At 42.0% G+C, this 16107-nt stretch overlaps 1 protein-coding gene across 1 annotated transcript; it reads left to right on the forward strand.

The window, feature by feature from the left end:
* Positions 1–13742: 13742 nt before the first annotated feature.
* On the forward strand, positions 13743–15798 carry LOC131265739 (pyrethroid hydrolase Ces2a-like). Its single transcript, XM_058268048.1, has 4 exons — positions 13743–13979; positions 14060–14326; positions 14399–15435; positions 15501–15798. The coding sequence occupies exons 1-4, from the start codon at positions 13743–13745 to the stop codon at positions 15796–15798; spliced, it is 1839 nt and encodes a 612-aa protein (XP_058124031.1).
* The last annotated feature ends 309 nt before the right edge of the window (positions 15799–16107 follow it).

Consider the following 16107-nt stretch of genomic DNA (forward strand, 5'->3'; position numbering starts at 1 on the left):
TCAGTGTACCATCTGGGAACTTATGCACTATAGTAGCTCCTATTCCAATTGATGACGCATCTGCTGACACATTAATCTCAAGCTTCGGGTTGTAGTGGGTCAATAGCAGGTCAGGTGAAGATAGTATTTGTTGGAACTACTCAAATGCATGCTGACATTTTTAACTCCACTGGAAAGAAGCGCCTTCCTTGAGAAGATATCTTCTATATGATATCATATCATCAAGTGGTTGAGGTAACAAACACATGTTGCGAACAAATTGGCCATTGGCCATTATTTTAAGAAGGTCAGCATGCCATCCTTTTTCATCTATAATATGACCCAAGGTTGTTTTTGGGACTGGTCGAGTATTGGCCATACTTAGCTTCTTTCGAGATGCCGACCGGTAGAAAGAGTTTTCTCCCCTTTTAGACCGCAGGACTCTGACAGCCTCCTGACAGTGGCAGTGACAGTCGACCCACCGCTCTCTGCCGTTATGTCGACACGGTGTGGCTCCTAAAACTTCCTATTGGATAACACATTTAAAGACAAGCAATCAAACGATGTAATTTCATTTCACGCTGACAGCATCACCCTCTGATTTTTACATTTACTAGCTCGCCCGGATCTACCTCAATACAAACTGTGGCATTTACATTATGGTCTTATCACTATTGAAGTCAGGTCCTAGACTGTAGAGAAAGCCAAGGATTCGTAAGCCTAGGTCCATCGGGAACCATATTAGTACGATGGTGCAAACATTATCACGCATACGGTATGTTTGCTGCAATTCAATCAGTATAACAATCAGCCGTCCAATTTCTAAGTAAAACAGTGCATAACTCTTCAGTTCTGAGAACTACTTCCAATCGGCTCAAGCGCTTAGTAAATACAAGCAAAACATTGGCGTAGATTCAATGCTCATTTCCAGCATCACCCATTGTTTTCATTTACTCGGTCGTCCGGATCTTCCTCACTACAAACTGTAGCATTGACCTTGCATGCCCGGTTGTAAAACTAGGATGAGCTTATCATTAGTAAGAGGTTGGGTTCAAGAGTAGTTGTTTGAGACTTTTTCAGGATGCATTGAGGGGGTAGCGTTCACGGCTTAACTCATTCAGTACAGAGAGAACGTCTGTAGAGTGCGGATTAGAATTTTGCCTAGAGCTGAACGAAATGGGTACTGGTATAGTTTATCTTCAATTACATACGATATTTGTCAGTCTTCTTTACGCTCAGCTTGCATTCGTGAATGCAGGTGACGTTGAAAAGACCTCAGCAGAGTGTACCGTTCAGCTGGGACTTCAATCCACTGCTCAAGGTGTACGAAATAGCACATTTAACGGAGTGCAATTCTGTGAATATCTTGGTATTCGGTATGCAAAGCCTCCCGTTGGGTTGCTTCGATTTGCAGTAAGTCGCGAAGTAATTGAAAATCTTAAAAACTTTCATCTCATAACCAAGAATTTTTGCTTCGAAAACATTGAAAACAGGACCCAGTATTCGAGGAACCCGAAGGTCACAACAGCTACACCACATACGGGAACAAATGCCCACAATTTGATGATATCAACGAACAGTCATCCGTGATCGGAGCGGAGGACTGTCTATTTTTGAATATTTTCACTACAGTGAACAACACGGCTAGCCAAGATGGTAGCGATCAGCGCGTCATGCTTCCAGTGTTGGTATTCATCCATAGTGGTAGTCATGTGATTGGTTCCGGCCAAGTCTACGGCGTCGATTTGCTTATGGAAAATGTGTGTTTAGAAGGTTCTTCCAACCAATGATGTCAAGTGGGTTTACTTATAACTTCTTCCATTCATTTGTAGGATGTGATCGTAGTAACGATCGACTATCGACTAGGAATGCTTGGATTTTTGAAGGATGAAAAGCACAACATCACGGGAAACTATGGACTGAAGGATCAACTCGTGGCTCTCGAGTGGATAAAACGCTATGTTAGCTATTTCGGTGGTGATCCCAATCGTGTCACGGTTATGGGACACAGTGCTGGCGCTGGTGATCTCTCCCATCATCTGTATAACGATCGGGCTCGAGGATTGTTTCAGGGAGCTATTCTTCTTAGCGGCTCGATGCTTGCGCCCTGGGCGGTGCTTTACAAAGGCGAAGAGTGCATGGATGATTATATGCGAGACCTCAATGCATCGACACTGGAGGAGCTTCGTGAGCAACCATTGGAGGAGTTTTTCATGACACATGACAGGCATTTTCATACATTTGCTTTCTCCGGTATGACCTATCCATGTTTCCTTCCGACGTTAGAGGATCACCCCGACGATGAAGCGTCATACTTCAAGAAGTCCCCTCACCAGCTCGTTCGAACGAAAGCTCCCCATGCGATGCCGATGCTGATAAGTGAAACGTCCACCGAAGTTGAGCTCATGCTAAGGCACAATCCGGCCTTCTGGAAGTTCAATAACGTTCCCAATAACCAACGTCGTGAGCTGAACCAACGTCGTGAGGAGATTTCGGAAATGTTGGAAAACATTAGTAACAATTTGGTTTCTCAAGGGTTTGAAGACTCACAGAGCCAATTCTATCGCAAGATGGCGAGCATGGCCAACCTGCATTATCCTATCATGTTACTGCTTAGCGAGATGGTGCATCGGTTGGACAGCGAGCAGGTTTACTATTTACGCTTCCAGTTCGACGGAAAGTTTGGAGAATACAAAAAGAAAAACTTTGTCAACTACGTGGACAACTCGGTGTACGGTGCGATCCACGGAGATGAGTTGGGATACATTTTTAGCCCTTATAACCTGAAGGAGGCACTAGGAAATCGGAGCGAATTCCACCGTGAACTATCGGTGCACCAAAAAACAGTAGAGCTGATAACCAATTTCGTGAAATATGGGTAAGTCTTGAAAAACACACTTGATGCACAGAATTCTTTAAGCATCCAATTCCGTCTTTTTTTAGAAACCCGACACCGAAACGCAGCGAATTGTCTGACCTTGTCTGGCCTTCGTACAGCGAGTCACGAAATCAAACGCAGTACCTGAACATAGACGACGAGTTTCAGGTGCGGAATGTCGAAGCTGGACGAAATGTTTACTTCTTTTTCTGGCGAATCATTTATGAATGCCTTTACTACGAACAATGCGAGGCCGTCACAACACTCCGCCGGCACACGCGAACTTTTATGTTTTCACGCATGTTAAATGTAATAATGCATTACCAAAGAAGGGTGTAATTATTGGCAAACATATTCGTTTGATGAATATTCCCAACCATCAAGAATAAAAGTAGTTTTGCCTTTACATTTATCTTAAAATAAAGGATTGATGAAGTACCGTTTCTGCTTTTAGTTTATTAGACTTGCTTATGAGCCCGGTTACACGGGTAGCAAGATGCATTTCTTTAAAAAAAAATGCTAGATGGTTGCGAAATATACCATTTTCATCAAATATAAAATTCATTAACCTTTGTTCTTAAGCCCTGTTTTGAAGAATTTGTCACTATTCCTATCTTTACAGTTTAATTTCAAATCAATTTCGGCATGCTTTGAAGTTATAGTTGATCGAGCATATCCTTCTGTTTACTCATAAAGACTAACTCAGTGAGCTCTGGATTGTATTTGGTTCTCACTCTTTGGCTGATCACTCGACCCTTGAATGCACGACATAATTATGCACCAGAATTATGTTTTTAGTACAAGGCAGTGCATTGGAATAGTTAGGAATAACATAATTTCTTTTATCATCTGCACCTCAAGCGAGTAAGACTTATCCTTGCAGCTATCCGAAACCTATCCGAAAAAGCACAAGCCCCCAAAGCCTTTGCGTTGTGATGTGTCGTGTTACATTTGTGAATACTTTTGTGTGACTGTAGGTCTTACCATTGGAATGTAATTCATATTGCCCGGACCCTGTAGAATTTGATAGGTTTCAAAAGCTTGGGTTTTCCATGTATCCTTCCTTTCTCCCTCAATTTGCCGTTTGCTATATTAATCAATGCAATATAAAACGGGGCAGCTGTTTGTACATGTTTTACAAAATGTATGTTTCCAGTAATTTTATCCATTTCTTTTATTATTGTGGAGAAAAAGAAAAAGCCAACCGTTCGCGGGAAGTGAGCGATTGGAAACAGGAAAAAATGCATCATGACAGAGCATGAAGTTGCTAAATTTTTTCTTTTGTTGCGGATAACATTCAGCAGGACGCGTTACGAACAGTTTTTCCCGAACATTCAGTAAAGCTTATCCGGCTTTCTTCTTTTACATATCTATTGACAAGCTAGACTTCTTGCAAATGCGCACTTTACGATACTATAATTTATTGTGATTTGTAAGTTAGTTCTTAAGACACTCATAAGGTCCGCGTTGCCCGTTGTGTTACATAAATAAATAAACGAATAAATTTTGTTTTGCTTTTTCTATTAAAATATACAAAAATATTGCTAATTACCCGGTGTCGAATTTTTTTTTTTGAACGTATTTCATATGCCACGGCCCGGTGCCACCTGAAAATTTTAAATTGCTTCAAAAATCAATTTAATCAAATCAAATCAATTCAAATCAATTTTAAAAAATCAAAAAATCAAAAATTAATTCAAAATCATGCATGCAAGATGAGCTGAGGGTGAGGGTTGTTCACCCTTGAAAGCCTTATAAGTTGCAAGCGTACTTATCTAAATTTAATATATTACCGATAGAATATATATACATAGCTAGATAGAAGATACATAGATTGATAGAACGATAGAAAGATAAATATAGATGTGGAAGATAAATAAAATATAATAGATAAAAGATTATGGAAAAACTCTTTCCACCTCTTTACGAGCGGGACCTGGTGATCAACCAGTTTCGTCGGCTGGTGTGGTTACACAGGGTGAGAGACCTGAACCTTATGCAGAAAGTGGTTCTGCTCAACAGCTTCTTGCTGCCGAAGCTGTGGTTCGTTGCGTCGGTTGTTGGTGCACGCGCAATGGACACAGCCAAGGTAACTAGCCTGGTAGGGTCTCTCCTCTGGAGCGGTGCTGGCGGAATACGGATCCCACTCCAACAACTGGCGCTGCCCCGAAACCGTGGGGGACTCAACCTCCACATCCCAGCTGTGACGACTATAGCCCTGTTGACCAACCGGTATGTGGTGGAACAGGAGTACCTGCGGATTGGTGCGGACCACATACGATACGCTGACAACCCGCCTGACATTGCAGCCATCCCATCAACATATCCATGCCTTCGGAGTGTTGTCCAGATACTCGCATACGTTCCCTCCACTCTTAAGCAACACCCGTCCACTAGAGCGTTTCGCAAGACGCTAGTGCAACGTTTCCCAAATCCCAAAATCCAGGAACAGTTTCAAAATGTTGTCTGGAAGATGGTATGGAAGAACATCCATTCCCCGAAGTTGTCATCGGAGCAGCGGTCGGCACTGTACCTTGTAGTGAACGGCAAGGTCCCACATGGCGATCTGCTAATGCGGATGGGACGCGCATCCTCATCGTCCTGTATGTTTTGTGTTGAATGTGACACCCTGGAACATAGGTTCACCTCTTGCACTCGCGTTATTGCCGCCTGGGACCTGCTGCAGCAGTGCATCAGGAATGAAGCTCCAGGGTGTCAGTGCTCGTTTCAATGTCTCCGTTTTCCAGTACTCCGCGGAATGAGTACTGCGCAACGAGTAAAAGTGCTTCGTCTGTATGCGAACTACATCATCCATATCATTGGAAACAATGATACTGCGATCGATCTAGCTGTCCTTAAATGTACATTGTTTTTTTGACACTATTGTAATGACCATATTTATAAGCAAGTAAACTATTTTATAAATAAATAGTATGTTTTATAAAAAAAAAACAGCATTTTGACGTGAATGACGAAAATCTTTATGCACCCCGCTTAACTATGTATACAAAAACAGTCACTGTCGCTACACTCTTAAACTGATCGAAACTATTTTGCAACACTACATAAAAACAAAATGATTTGCAATTAACCAAGAACTTTTGAGGCGCAATTAGAGGGCTTGTAATACCTTATTATCAGCGGACAATCTCCAGCTAAAACGACGCACAACTCTTTCACACGTGGCGCAAATTACTTATTATTGGATCGAATGCCAAGTAAAGACAATAAGTAAGACAGAGAAATCTGTTTGCTACTGATAACAGCTGTTCAATTTCTAAATAAACAGCGCATAAGTCTTCAATTCTCCGAATTACTTCCAATCCGTTTGAACGCTGAGTAAAATCAAGCAATATATTGGCGTACTTTCTTTACAAATTTCCAGCATCACCGATTTATGTTTTCATTTACACGCTCATCAGCTTCGACAGCATTCATCTTCAATGCTCGATTTCACAACTATGATGAGCTTATCAATAGTAAGTTCAGGTTCTTGACTATTTTGTGGTTGAATCTTTTTCACGATACATTGAGAGCAGCGCTCACCACCGATAGTTCAGAGAGAACGTTGGTGAAGTACGGTGTTGTATTAGACTTCGTTTCATTGCATTGCCAGATCGGAACGAAGTGGGTACTGGTTTAGTTTATCTTCAATTACTTACGATATTTGTCAGTCTTCTGTACACTCAGCTAGCACTCGTGTCAGCAGATGACGTTGAAAAGAACTCAGAAGAGTGTACCGTTCAGCTGGGACTTCAATCCACTGCTCAAGGTGTACGAAATAGCACATTTAACGGAGTGCAATTCTGTGAATATCTTGGTATTCGGTATGCAAAGCCTCCCGTTGGGCTCCTTCGATTTGCAGTAAGTTGCGAAGTAATTGAAAATCTTAAGATCTCTCAACTTCTAACCAAGAATATTTACTTCGAAAACATTGAAAACAGGATCCAGTGTTCGAGGAACCAAAAGGTGACAACAATTACATAGCGTATGGGAACAAATGTCCACAGTTTGATGATATCAACAAGCAAACATCCGTGATCGGAGCAGAGGACTGTCTGTTTTTGAATATTTTCACAACAGTGAACAACACGACTAGCCGATATGGTAGCGATCAGCGCGTCATGATCCCAGTGTTGGTGTTCATCCATGGTGGTAGTCATGTGGTCGATTCCGGCGAAGTCCACGGCGTCAATTTGCTTATGGAAAATGTTTGTATCGAAGGTTCTACCAACCAAGGAAGTTAACTTAGTTCTACTACCACTTCCATTCATTTGTAGGATGTGATCATAGTAACGATCAACTATCGACTTGGGGTGTTTGGATTTTTGAAGGATGAAAAGAACAACATCACGGGAAACTATGGACTGAAGGATCAACTCGTCGCTCTCCAGTGGATACAGCGCTATGTTAGCTATTTCGGTGGTGATCCCAATCGTGTCACGGTTATGGGACACAGTGCTGGCGCTGGTGATCTCTCCCATCACCTGTATAATGATCGGGCTCGAGGATTGTTTCAGGGAGCTATTCTTCTAAGCGGCTCGATGCTAGCACCTTGGGCGATGCTGTACGAAGGCGAAGAGTGCATGGATAATTATGTGCAAGACCTCAACGTGTCGACACTGGAGGAGCTTCGTGAGAAATCATTTGAGAAGTTTTTCCTAAAGGATGACGAATTTCTTCACTCTTTTGCCTTCTCTAGTATGTTCTATCCATGTTTCCTTCCAACGCTAGAGGATCACCCTGACGACGATGCGTCATACTTCAAGAAGTCCCCTCACCGGCTCGTTCGAACGAAGGCTCCACATTCGATGCCGATACTGATAAGTGAAACCTCCACCGAGTTCGAGCTCATGCTAAAGGAAGTGTGGACCCTCATGATGAGCAAAAACTTTCCCAACAATCGACGTCTTGAGCAGGTATATCCGATGTGGGAAATTTTCGGAAACATTAGTATCTGGATGGTCTCACAAGGGTTGGAGGACTCTCAGAGTCAATTCTATCGCAAGATGGCAAACATGGCCAACATGCATTACCCCATCAAACGGTTGCTTAGCGAGATGGTGCAACGGTTGGACACCGAAGAGGTTTACTATTTGCGCTTTCAATTCGACGGAAAGTTTGGAGAATACAAGAACAAAATGTTTGCCCACTACGTGGACAACTCGGTGTACGGTGCGATCCACGGAGACGAGTTAGGCTACATTTTTAGCCCTTATAACCTGAAACAGGCACTAGGATATCGGAGCGAATTCCGCCGTGAGCTATCGGTGCACATCAAAACGGTAGAGCTGATAGCCAATTTCGTGAAATATGGGTAAGTCTTGAAAAACACAGTTGACGGAATTTAAGTACTAAATTTCATCTTCCTCTAGAAACCCAACACCGAAACGCAGTGAACTATCTGATCTTGTCTGGCCTTCGTACAGCGAGTCACGTAATCAAACGCTGTACCTGAACATAGACGACGAGTTTCAGGTGCGGGAAGTCGAAGATCGACGAAATATTTACTTCATGGTTTGGCGAATCATTTATGAATGCCTTTACTACGCACAATGTGAGGCGGTCACAAAACTCAACGAGCTGGTCAGAGATACGTTGTTGACAACGCTGTCCACAGATGCAATTCACAACTTGTAAAACTTCCTATGCAAAAAAGCAATCATATTCGTTTCATGAATTTTCCTAATCTTACGAATAATGGTAGTATTACTTTTAAATCTATAAAAAAAGGATTGAAAAAGTACCTTAGTAGTTTTATATTTACTTTAGAAACTCTTTCCACCCCATACGAATAGCATTTTAAAGTGAATGCAAATGGAATGTATGTGAAAGTGAATGTATCCCCGATCACTGTTATCACATACTTAAATCAAACTTCAAACTGATTTTGAACAATTCTTTAAGACAACATGATATGCCAATAACCAATAAATTTTGAGGCTCATTTGGAGAGTTGGTATTTCCTAATAATCAGCACTTCTCAACTTTCAACAACGCACAACTCTTTCAGACGTGACGCGTAATACTTCCTATTGGATCAAATGCTGAGTAAAGACAAACTTCTGATGTTTTCATTTACTCGCTCGTCTGGATCTCCCTCAATACCAACTGTGCCATTGACTGAGCATGCTCGATTGTAAAACATTGATGGTCTTATCTCAATTGAGTTCAGGCGCTATACTAGCTTGTGTTTATCTCGTTACGCGATCCCTTATCGTGTCAGGATACATTCAGGGTAGCGTTCACGGTTTACCTCGGTCAGGACATAGATGACGTCTAAAGAGCGAAGTTTTGAATTTGGCTTCGTTTCATTTCTTTGTTTACAGCAAAAAGAAATGTTATGATCAAAAACCAATTCTTCCATGATTGTATGCTCAATTTTGCAGCCGACTGTAAGGAATAAAGAGACATCTGTTTGCTATTGATAACAGCTGTTCAATTTCTCTTTGTCTTTAATTCTCAGAATTGCTTCCAAGCGGTTTCAACGCTGAGTAAAAACAAGGAATACATTGGTTTACTATTATTGCACCTTTTCACCATCACCCTCTGTTGCTTTCATTTACTCGCTTGTCCGCTACTATAGCATTCACCAATTAATGCTGGATTGTACAACTAAGATGAGCTTATCATTAGTAAGAGGTTGGGTTCAACAGTAGTTGTTTGAGACTTTTTCAGTATACATTGAAGGTAGCGTTCACCACGGACAGTTTAGCGAGATCGTCTGTAGAGTGCGGTGTTGAATTCGACTTCGTTTCATTTCATTGCCATTTCAGAACGAAATGGGTACTGTTTTAGTTTATCTTCGATTACTTACGATATTTGTCAGTCTTCTGTACGCTCAGCTAGCATTCGCGACTGCAAATGACATTGAAAGAAACTCAGCAGAGTGTACCGTTCAGCTGGGACTTCAATCCACTGCTCAAGGTGTACGAAATAGCACATTTAAAGGAGTGCAATTTTGTGAATATCTTGGCATTCGGTACGCAAAGCCTCCCGTTGGGCTCCTTCGATTTGCAGTAAGTTTTGAAGTAATTGAAAAACCTAAAAACTCTCATCTCATAAGGAAGAATGTTTGGTTCAACATAAATGAAAACAGGATCCAGTGTTCGAGGAACCAGAAGGTCACAACATATACACCACATACGGGAACAAATGCCCGCAGTTTGTTGGGATCAATGAGCAGACATCCGTGATCGGAGCAGAGGACTGTCTGGTTTTGAATATTTTCACAACAGTGAACAACACGGCTAGCCGGGATTGTAGCGACCAGCTCGTCATGCTCCCAGTGTTGGTGTTCATCCATGGTGGTAGTCATGTGGTCGGTTCCGGTGATGTTCACGGCGTCGATTTGCTCATGGAACATGTGTGTATAGAAGATTCTAGCAACTAAGGGTGTCAATTATTTTTACTTCTAACTTCTTCCATGCATTTTTAGGATGTGATCGTAGTAACGATCAACTATCGACTAGGAATGCTTGGATTTTTGAAGGATGAAAAGCATAACATCACGGGAAACTATGGACTGAAGGATCAACTCGTGGCTCTCCAGTGGATACAGCGCTATGTTAGCTATTTTGGTGGTGATCCCAATCGTGTCACGGTTATGGGACACAGTGCTGGCGCTGGCGATCTCTCCCATCACCTGTATAGCGATCGGGCTCGAGGGTTGTTTCAGGGAGCTATTCTTCTAAGCGGCTCGATGCTTGCGCCCTGGGCGATGCTTTACGAAGGCGAAAAATGCATGGATGATTATCTGCGAGACCTCAACGTATCGACCGTGGAGGAGCTTCGTGAGCAATCATTTGAGGAGTTTTTCCTGAAAGATAACAGACTTCGGCACAGATTTTCGTTCTCCAGTATGACATTTCCATGCTTTCTTCCGACGCTAGAGGATCACCCCGACGATGAAGCGTCATACTTCAGACAGTCCCCTCACCAGCTCGTTCGGACGAAGTCTCCGCATCCGATGCCGGTACTGATAAGCGAAACCTCCACCGAGTTCGAGATCATGCTAAGGCACGTGTGGGGCTTCTGGATGAACAGTAATTTTCCTAACAATCGACGTGTTGAACACATCCCGCAGATTGCGGAAATTTTCGGAAACATTAGTATCTGGATGGTCTCACAAGGGTTGGAAGACTCCAGGAGCCAATTCTATCGCAAGATGGCAAGCATGGCCAACCTGCATTATCCCATCAAACGGTTGCTGAGTGAGATGGTGCAACGGGTGGACAGCGAGCAGGTTTACTATTTACGCTTCCAGTTTGACGGAAAATTTGGAGAATACAAAAAGAAAATGTTTGCCCACTACGTGGACAACTCAGTGTACGGTGCGATCCATGGAGACGACCTTAGCTACATTTTTAGCCCTTATAACCTGAAGGAGGCACTAGGAAATCGGAGCGAATTCCGTCGTGAACTATCGGTGCACATCAAAATGGTTGAGCTGATAACTAATTTCGTGAAATATGGGTAAGGCTTGAAAAATACAGTTGACGGAATTTAAGTACTACATTTTATCTTCCTCTAGAAACCCAACACCGAAACGCAGTGAACTATCTGATCTTGTTTGGCCTTCGTACAGCGAGTCACGGAATCAAACTCAGTACCTGAACATAGACGAAGCGTTTGAGGTGCGAGACGTCGAAGATCGACGAAATGTTTACTTCATGATCTGGCGAATCATTTATGAATGCCTTTACTATGCACAATGCGATCCCATCGAGGAACTCTACCAGCTGTCGAGAGATACGTTGTTGACAGCACTGTCCACAGAGAATACTACATTGCGGAAATGGTAGAACTTCCTAGGCAAATAGGCAATCATATTCGTTTCATAAATATTTCTAACCATTAGATTAACAAAGTATCTTTGTTGTTTTCTTTCTACTTTACAATCTCTTTCCCATATACGAATAGCATTTTGAAGTGAATGAAATTCAGTACACACCACGCTTATCTGGGTATAAAAAAACCTGTCGCTGAACAACCTTACAATCAGCTGGTCAATTTTAAACTAAAACATCGCACAACTCTTTCACACGTGGCGCGTAATACTTCCTATTGAATCGAATGCTAGGTGAGCAATCTAATGACGTGCTTTCATTTCACGCTGCCAGCATCGTTCCCTTCAGCTTCCGATGTTTTCATCTACTCGCCCGCCCGGATCTTCCTCAATACAAACCGTAGCATTGACCTTGCATGCTCGATTGTAAAACATTGATGGTCTTATCACCACTGAGGTCAGGTGCTAGACAAGTTTGTTTTCGTGTCTTTCTCAGTATACATTTAGGGTAGCGGTCGCGTTTTGCCTCTGGGCACGGTGGGATAAGAGACGGATATTTCACCCAAAATGGAAGTGTTAGTATGTGAATGGTAACAAGCTTAAATAATAGTTGGATAGTTGACTAAGAAAACCCTTAGAATCATCTCAATACATTGGTCAATATTATAACTATGCTATGCCAAAGTTGAGCGTGTGAAAAAAGAGTATATTAGTCAATTGAAAACGTCCTCGAAGTTTTCTTTACAGTTTGGCCACGTAAAAAAGAAATGTTTTAAGAATGTTAATAAAATTTTCTCATTTGATAAATTTTTCTCAGCTACAAGCATCAAATTGACATCTTCTTCTTCGTCTTATTGGCGTAACGACCTCTTGGTCATGCCTGCCCGTTAAGGACTTACGAGACTTGTTTCCCTGTTTTTGCATTAAATTGACATGTTTTTGATAAAAAATATAGAAAAATAAAGCTTTGCTTTATTTTGAATGAGAAAAAGATTCACAAGAAGTTTTTGAAAATTTGTTTACTGTATAACAAAACATATGACAACAGCGAGTCCAGAAAATGCAGTTGCCCGAAGTAGCCCGTTTTCGAAATAATTTGGGATAGGTGAAGAACCCACACAACACATATGCATGTAAATCGAATATCAACTTGAAATAATCGTACTTCTATGCAATATGATTGAATCGTAAATGATGCTAAAATAATGCCTATACGTACAAAAGTGGAGGCGCTAACCGTACATTGTTCAAAATGTATATGTTTAGTCGTATATTTTCTAAGTCGGCATCATATACGACTTACGATATACATCAGCTGGACATTGCTCGTTTATCTATACGTATGCATAAAGAAAATCGTATTACATTCTTAATCGGCATCATATGGAACAAAGAATATACATTGCTCGTACATTGTCTATGCTTACTGCGATTCCGATTCGAAAAATACTAATATATGATTCAATTTCTTCAACTTAATACGACTTCGTGTTGTGTGGGAAGGTACTACCTATCACGAACGGCTGGGAACCGAGCTATAATAAACATGATGTCGAGCCGCATAATAACAATAAAGGTACTACCACCATTCGTTGTATGGAGTATTGTATGAGCTTTGTTGCGTAACAATAAGATCAAAAGAAGGAGCTAAACGATTTAGTTTTTTAAATTAAATTTTGAAATGGATTAAATTGTTGCATTACGTCACTTGACTGCAATCATTTCCAGTACCAATCCTTCTGTCATACTACGGTGGCATAATCTGAATTTTCAATGGAAAATTTTACTATCTTCATGTTTTTAACTAACTCGCGTACTACAATACGGAAACTTCATCAGCAATTTTAAATGTTTAGTTCTCCACCTTATCCCACTGTGCCGGGAGAGCATTGAGGCGCGCTTAATCCCATGCTCTCATTCTAACAACCGGGTCCTAAGGTTTCACCAGAGAACAGGAACCAGCATGAGGGTACGACGAAGAATAGGCAAATATAAGTGATGAAGCTACGTGTTATCAGCAGTAACGAGAGGCCGTCTGTAGAGTGCGGTGTTGGATTTGGTTTCGTTTCATTTGAGTGCCTACAGACGCCCTTAAAAATGGGTAGTGGTTTAGTTTATCTTCGATTACTTACGATATTTGTCAGTCTTCTGTACGCTCAGCTTGCATTCGTGACTGCAGATGACGTTGAAAAGACCTCAGCAGAGTGTTCCGTTCAGCTGGGACCTCAATCCACTGCTCAAGGTGTACGAAATAGTACATTTAATGGAGTGCAATTTTGTGAATATCTTGGTATTCGGTACGCAAAGCCTCCCGTTGGGTTGCTTCGATTTGCAGTAAGTTTCGAAGAAACTTAAAACATTCTAAAATCTCATCCCATAACCAAGGATGTTTACTTCGAAAACTTTGAAAACAGGATCCAGTGTTCGAGGAACCAGAAGGTCACAACAACTACACTGCGTATGGGAACAAATGCCCACAGTTTGATGATATCAACGAGCAGACATCCGTAGCCGGAGCGGAGGACTGTCTGTTTTTGAATATTTTCACAACAGTGAACAACACGACTAGTCGAGATGGTAGCGATCGGATCGTCATGCTCCCAGTGTTGGTGTTCATCCACGGTGGTAGTCATGTCGTCGGTTCCGGCGAAGTTCATGGCGTCGATTTGCTTATGGAAAATGTTTGTATAGAAGCTTCTACCATCCAGTGATGTCAAGTGGGTTTACTTATAACTACTTCCATGCATTTTTAGGATGTGATCGTAGTAACGATCAACTATCGACTTGGTGTGTTTGGATTTTTGAAGGATGAAAAGCATAACATCACGGGAAACTATGGACTGAAGGATCAACTCGTGGCTCTCCAGTGGATACAGCGCTATGTTAGCTATTTCGGTGGTGATCCCAATCGTGTCACGGTTATGGGACACAGTGCAGGCGCTGGCGATCTCTCCCATCACCTTTATAGCGATCGGGCTCGAGGGTTGTTTCAGGGAGCTATTCTTCTAAGCGGCTCGATGCTTGCACCTTGGGCGATGCTATACGAAGGCGAAAAGTGCATGGATAATTATGAGCGAGACCTCAGCGCGTCGACACTGAACGAGCTTCGTGAGCAATCATTTGAGGAGTTTTTCCTGAAAGATAACAGACTTCGGCACACATTTGCCTTCTCCAGTATGTTCTATCCATGCTTCCTTCCGACGTTAGAGGATCATCCCGACGATGAAGCGTCATACTTCAGACAATCTCCTCACAAGCTCGTTCGAACGAAGGCTCCACATCCGATGCCGATGTTGATGAGTGAAACCTCCACCGAGTTCGAGCTCATGCTAAAGCATGTGACAGCTTTCTGGATGAGCAATAACTACCCCAATAATCGACGTCGTGAACTGAAGCAACAGATCGCGGAAATTTTTGAAAACATTAGTATCTGGGTGGTCTCGCAAGGGTTGGAAGACTCCAGGGGCCAATTCTATCGCAAGATGGCAAGCATGGCCAACCTGCACCATCCTATAAAACGGTTGCTGAGTGAGTTTGTGCAACGGTTGGACGTCGAGAAGGTTTACTATTTGCGCTTTCAGTTCGACGGAAAGTTTGGAGAATACAAGAAGAAAATATTTGCCCACTACGTGGACAACTCGGTGTACGGTGCGATCCACGGAGATGAGTTAGGCTACATTTTTAGCCCTTATAATATGAAGGAGGCACTAGGAAACCGTAGCGAGTTCCGCCGTGAACTATCGGTGCACATAAAAACGGTAGAACTTATAACCAATTTCGTGAAATATGGGTAAGCCTTGAACAACGCACTTGATTTACAAGATTCTTTAAGTGCTAAATATCATCTATTTCTAGAAACCCGACACCGAAACGCAGTAAACTATCCGACCTTGTCTGGCCTTCGTACAGCGAGTTACGTAATCAAACGCAATACCTGAACGTAGACGAAGAGTTTCAGGTGCGGGAAGTCGAAGATCGACGAAATATTTACTTCATGATCTGGCAAATCGTATATGAATGCCTTTACTACGAACAATGCGAAGCCCTCACGAAACTCCGCCAGCTGTCGGAGAGGTACACGGATGAAAATGCTGTCCGCAGTGAAGAATATCCTGATGAACTTGCGGAGCAGCTAAAAGATTACTTTACTTAGATAGTCTGCAATTATATTTAAAACCATTTGTTACATTAATATAACTCTCCCTTAAGAATTGCCTTAAAATCCATTCATACCTAAAGGATTCAGGAATGATGTTTTTTTAAAACAAACTGTTGCCACGGTTAATGTATATAGAGAATTCCTCGTCGATAGACACCACGAAACGCCTTGTTTCTCCCCTGGGACTTGATGTAAGGTATTCACATCAATCCGGCTTCAGTTCATATTTCTACATCACTGAGTTTTGTGATTTTTTAAATCAAATGCACAATGGAAACTACGGCATTTCCGGACCCACCCCTA

This window comes from Anopheles coustani, chromosome 3, assembly GCF_943734705.1.
Source record: "Anopheles coustani chromosome 3, idAnoCousDA_361_x.2, whole genome shotgun sequence".
Classification (NCBI taxonomy): domain Eukaryota; kingdom Metazoa; phylum Arthropoda; class Insecta; order Diptera; family Culicidae; genus Anopheles; species Anopheles coustani.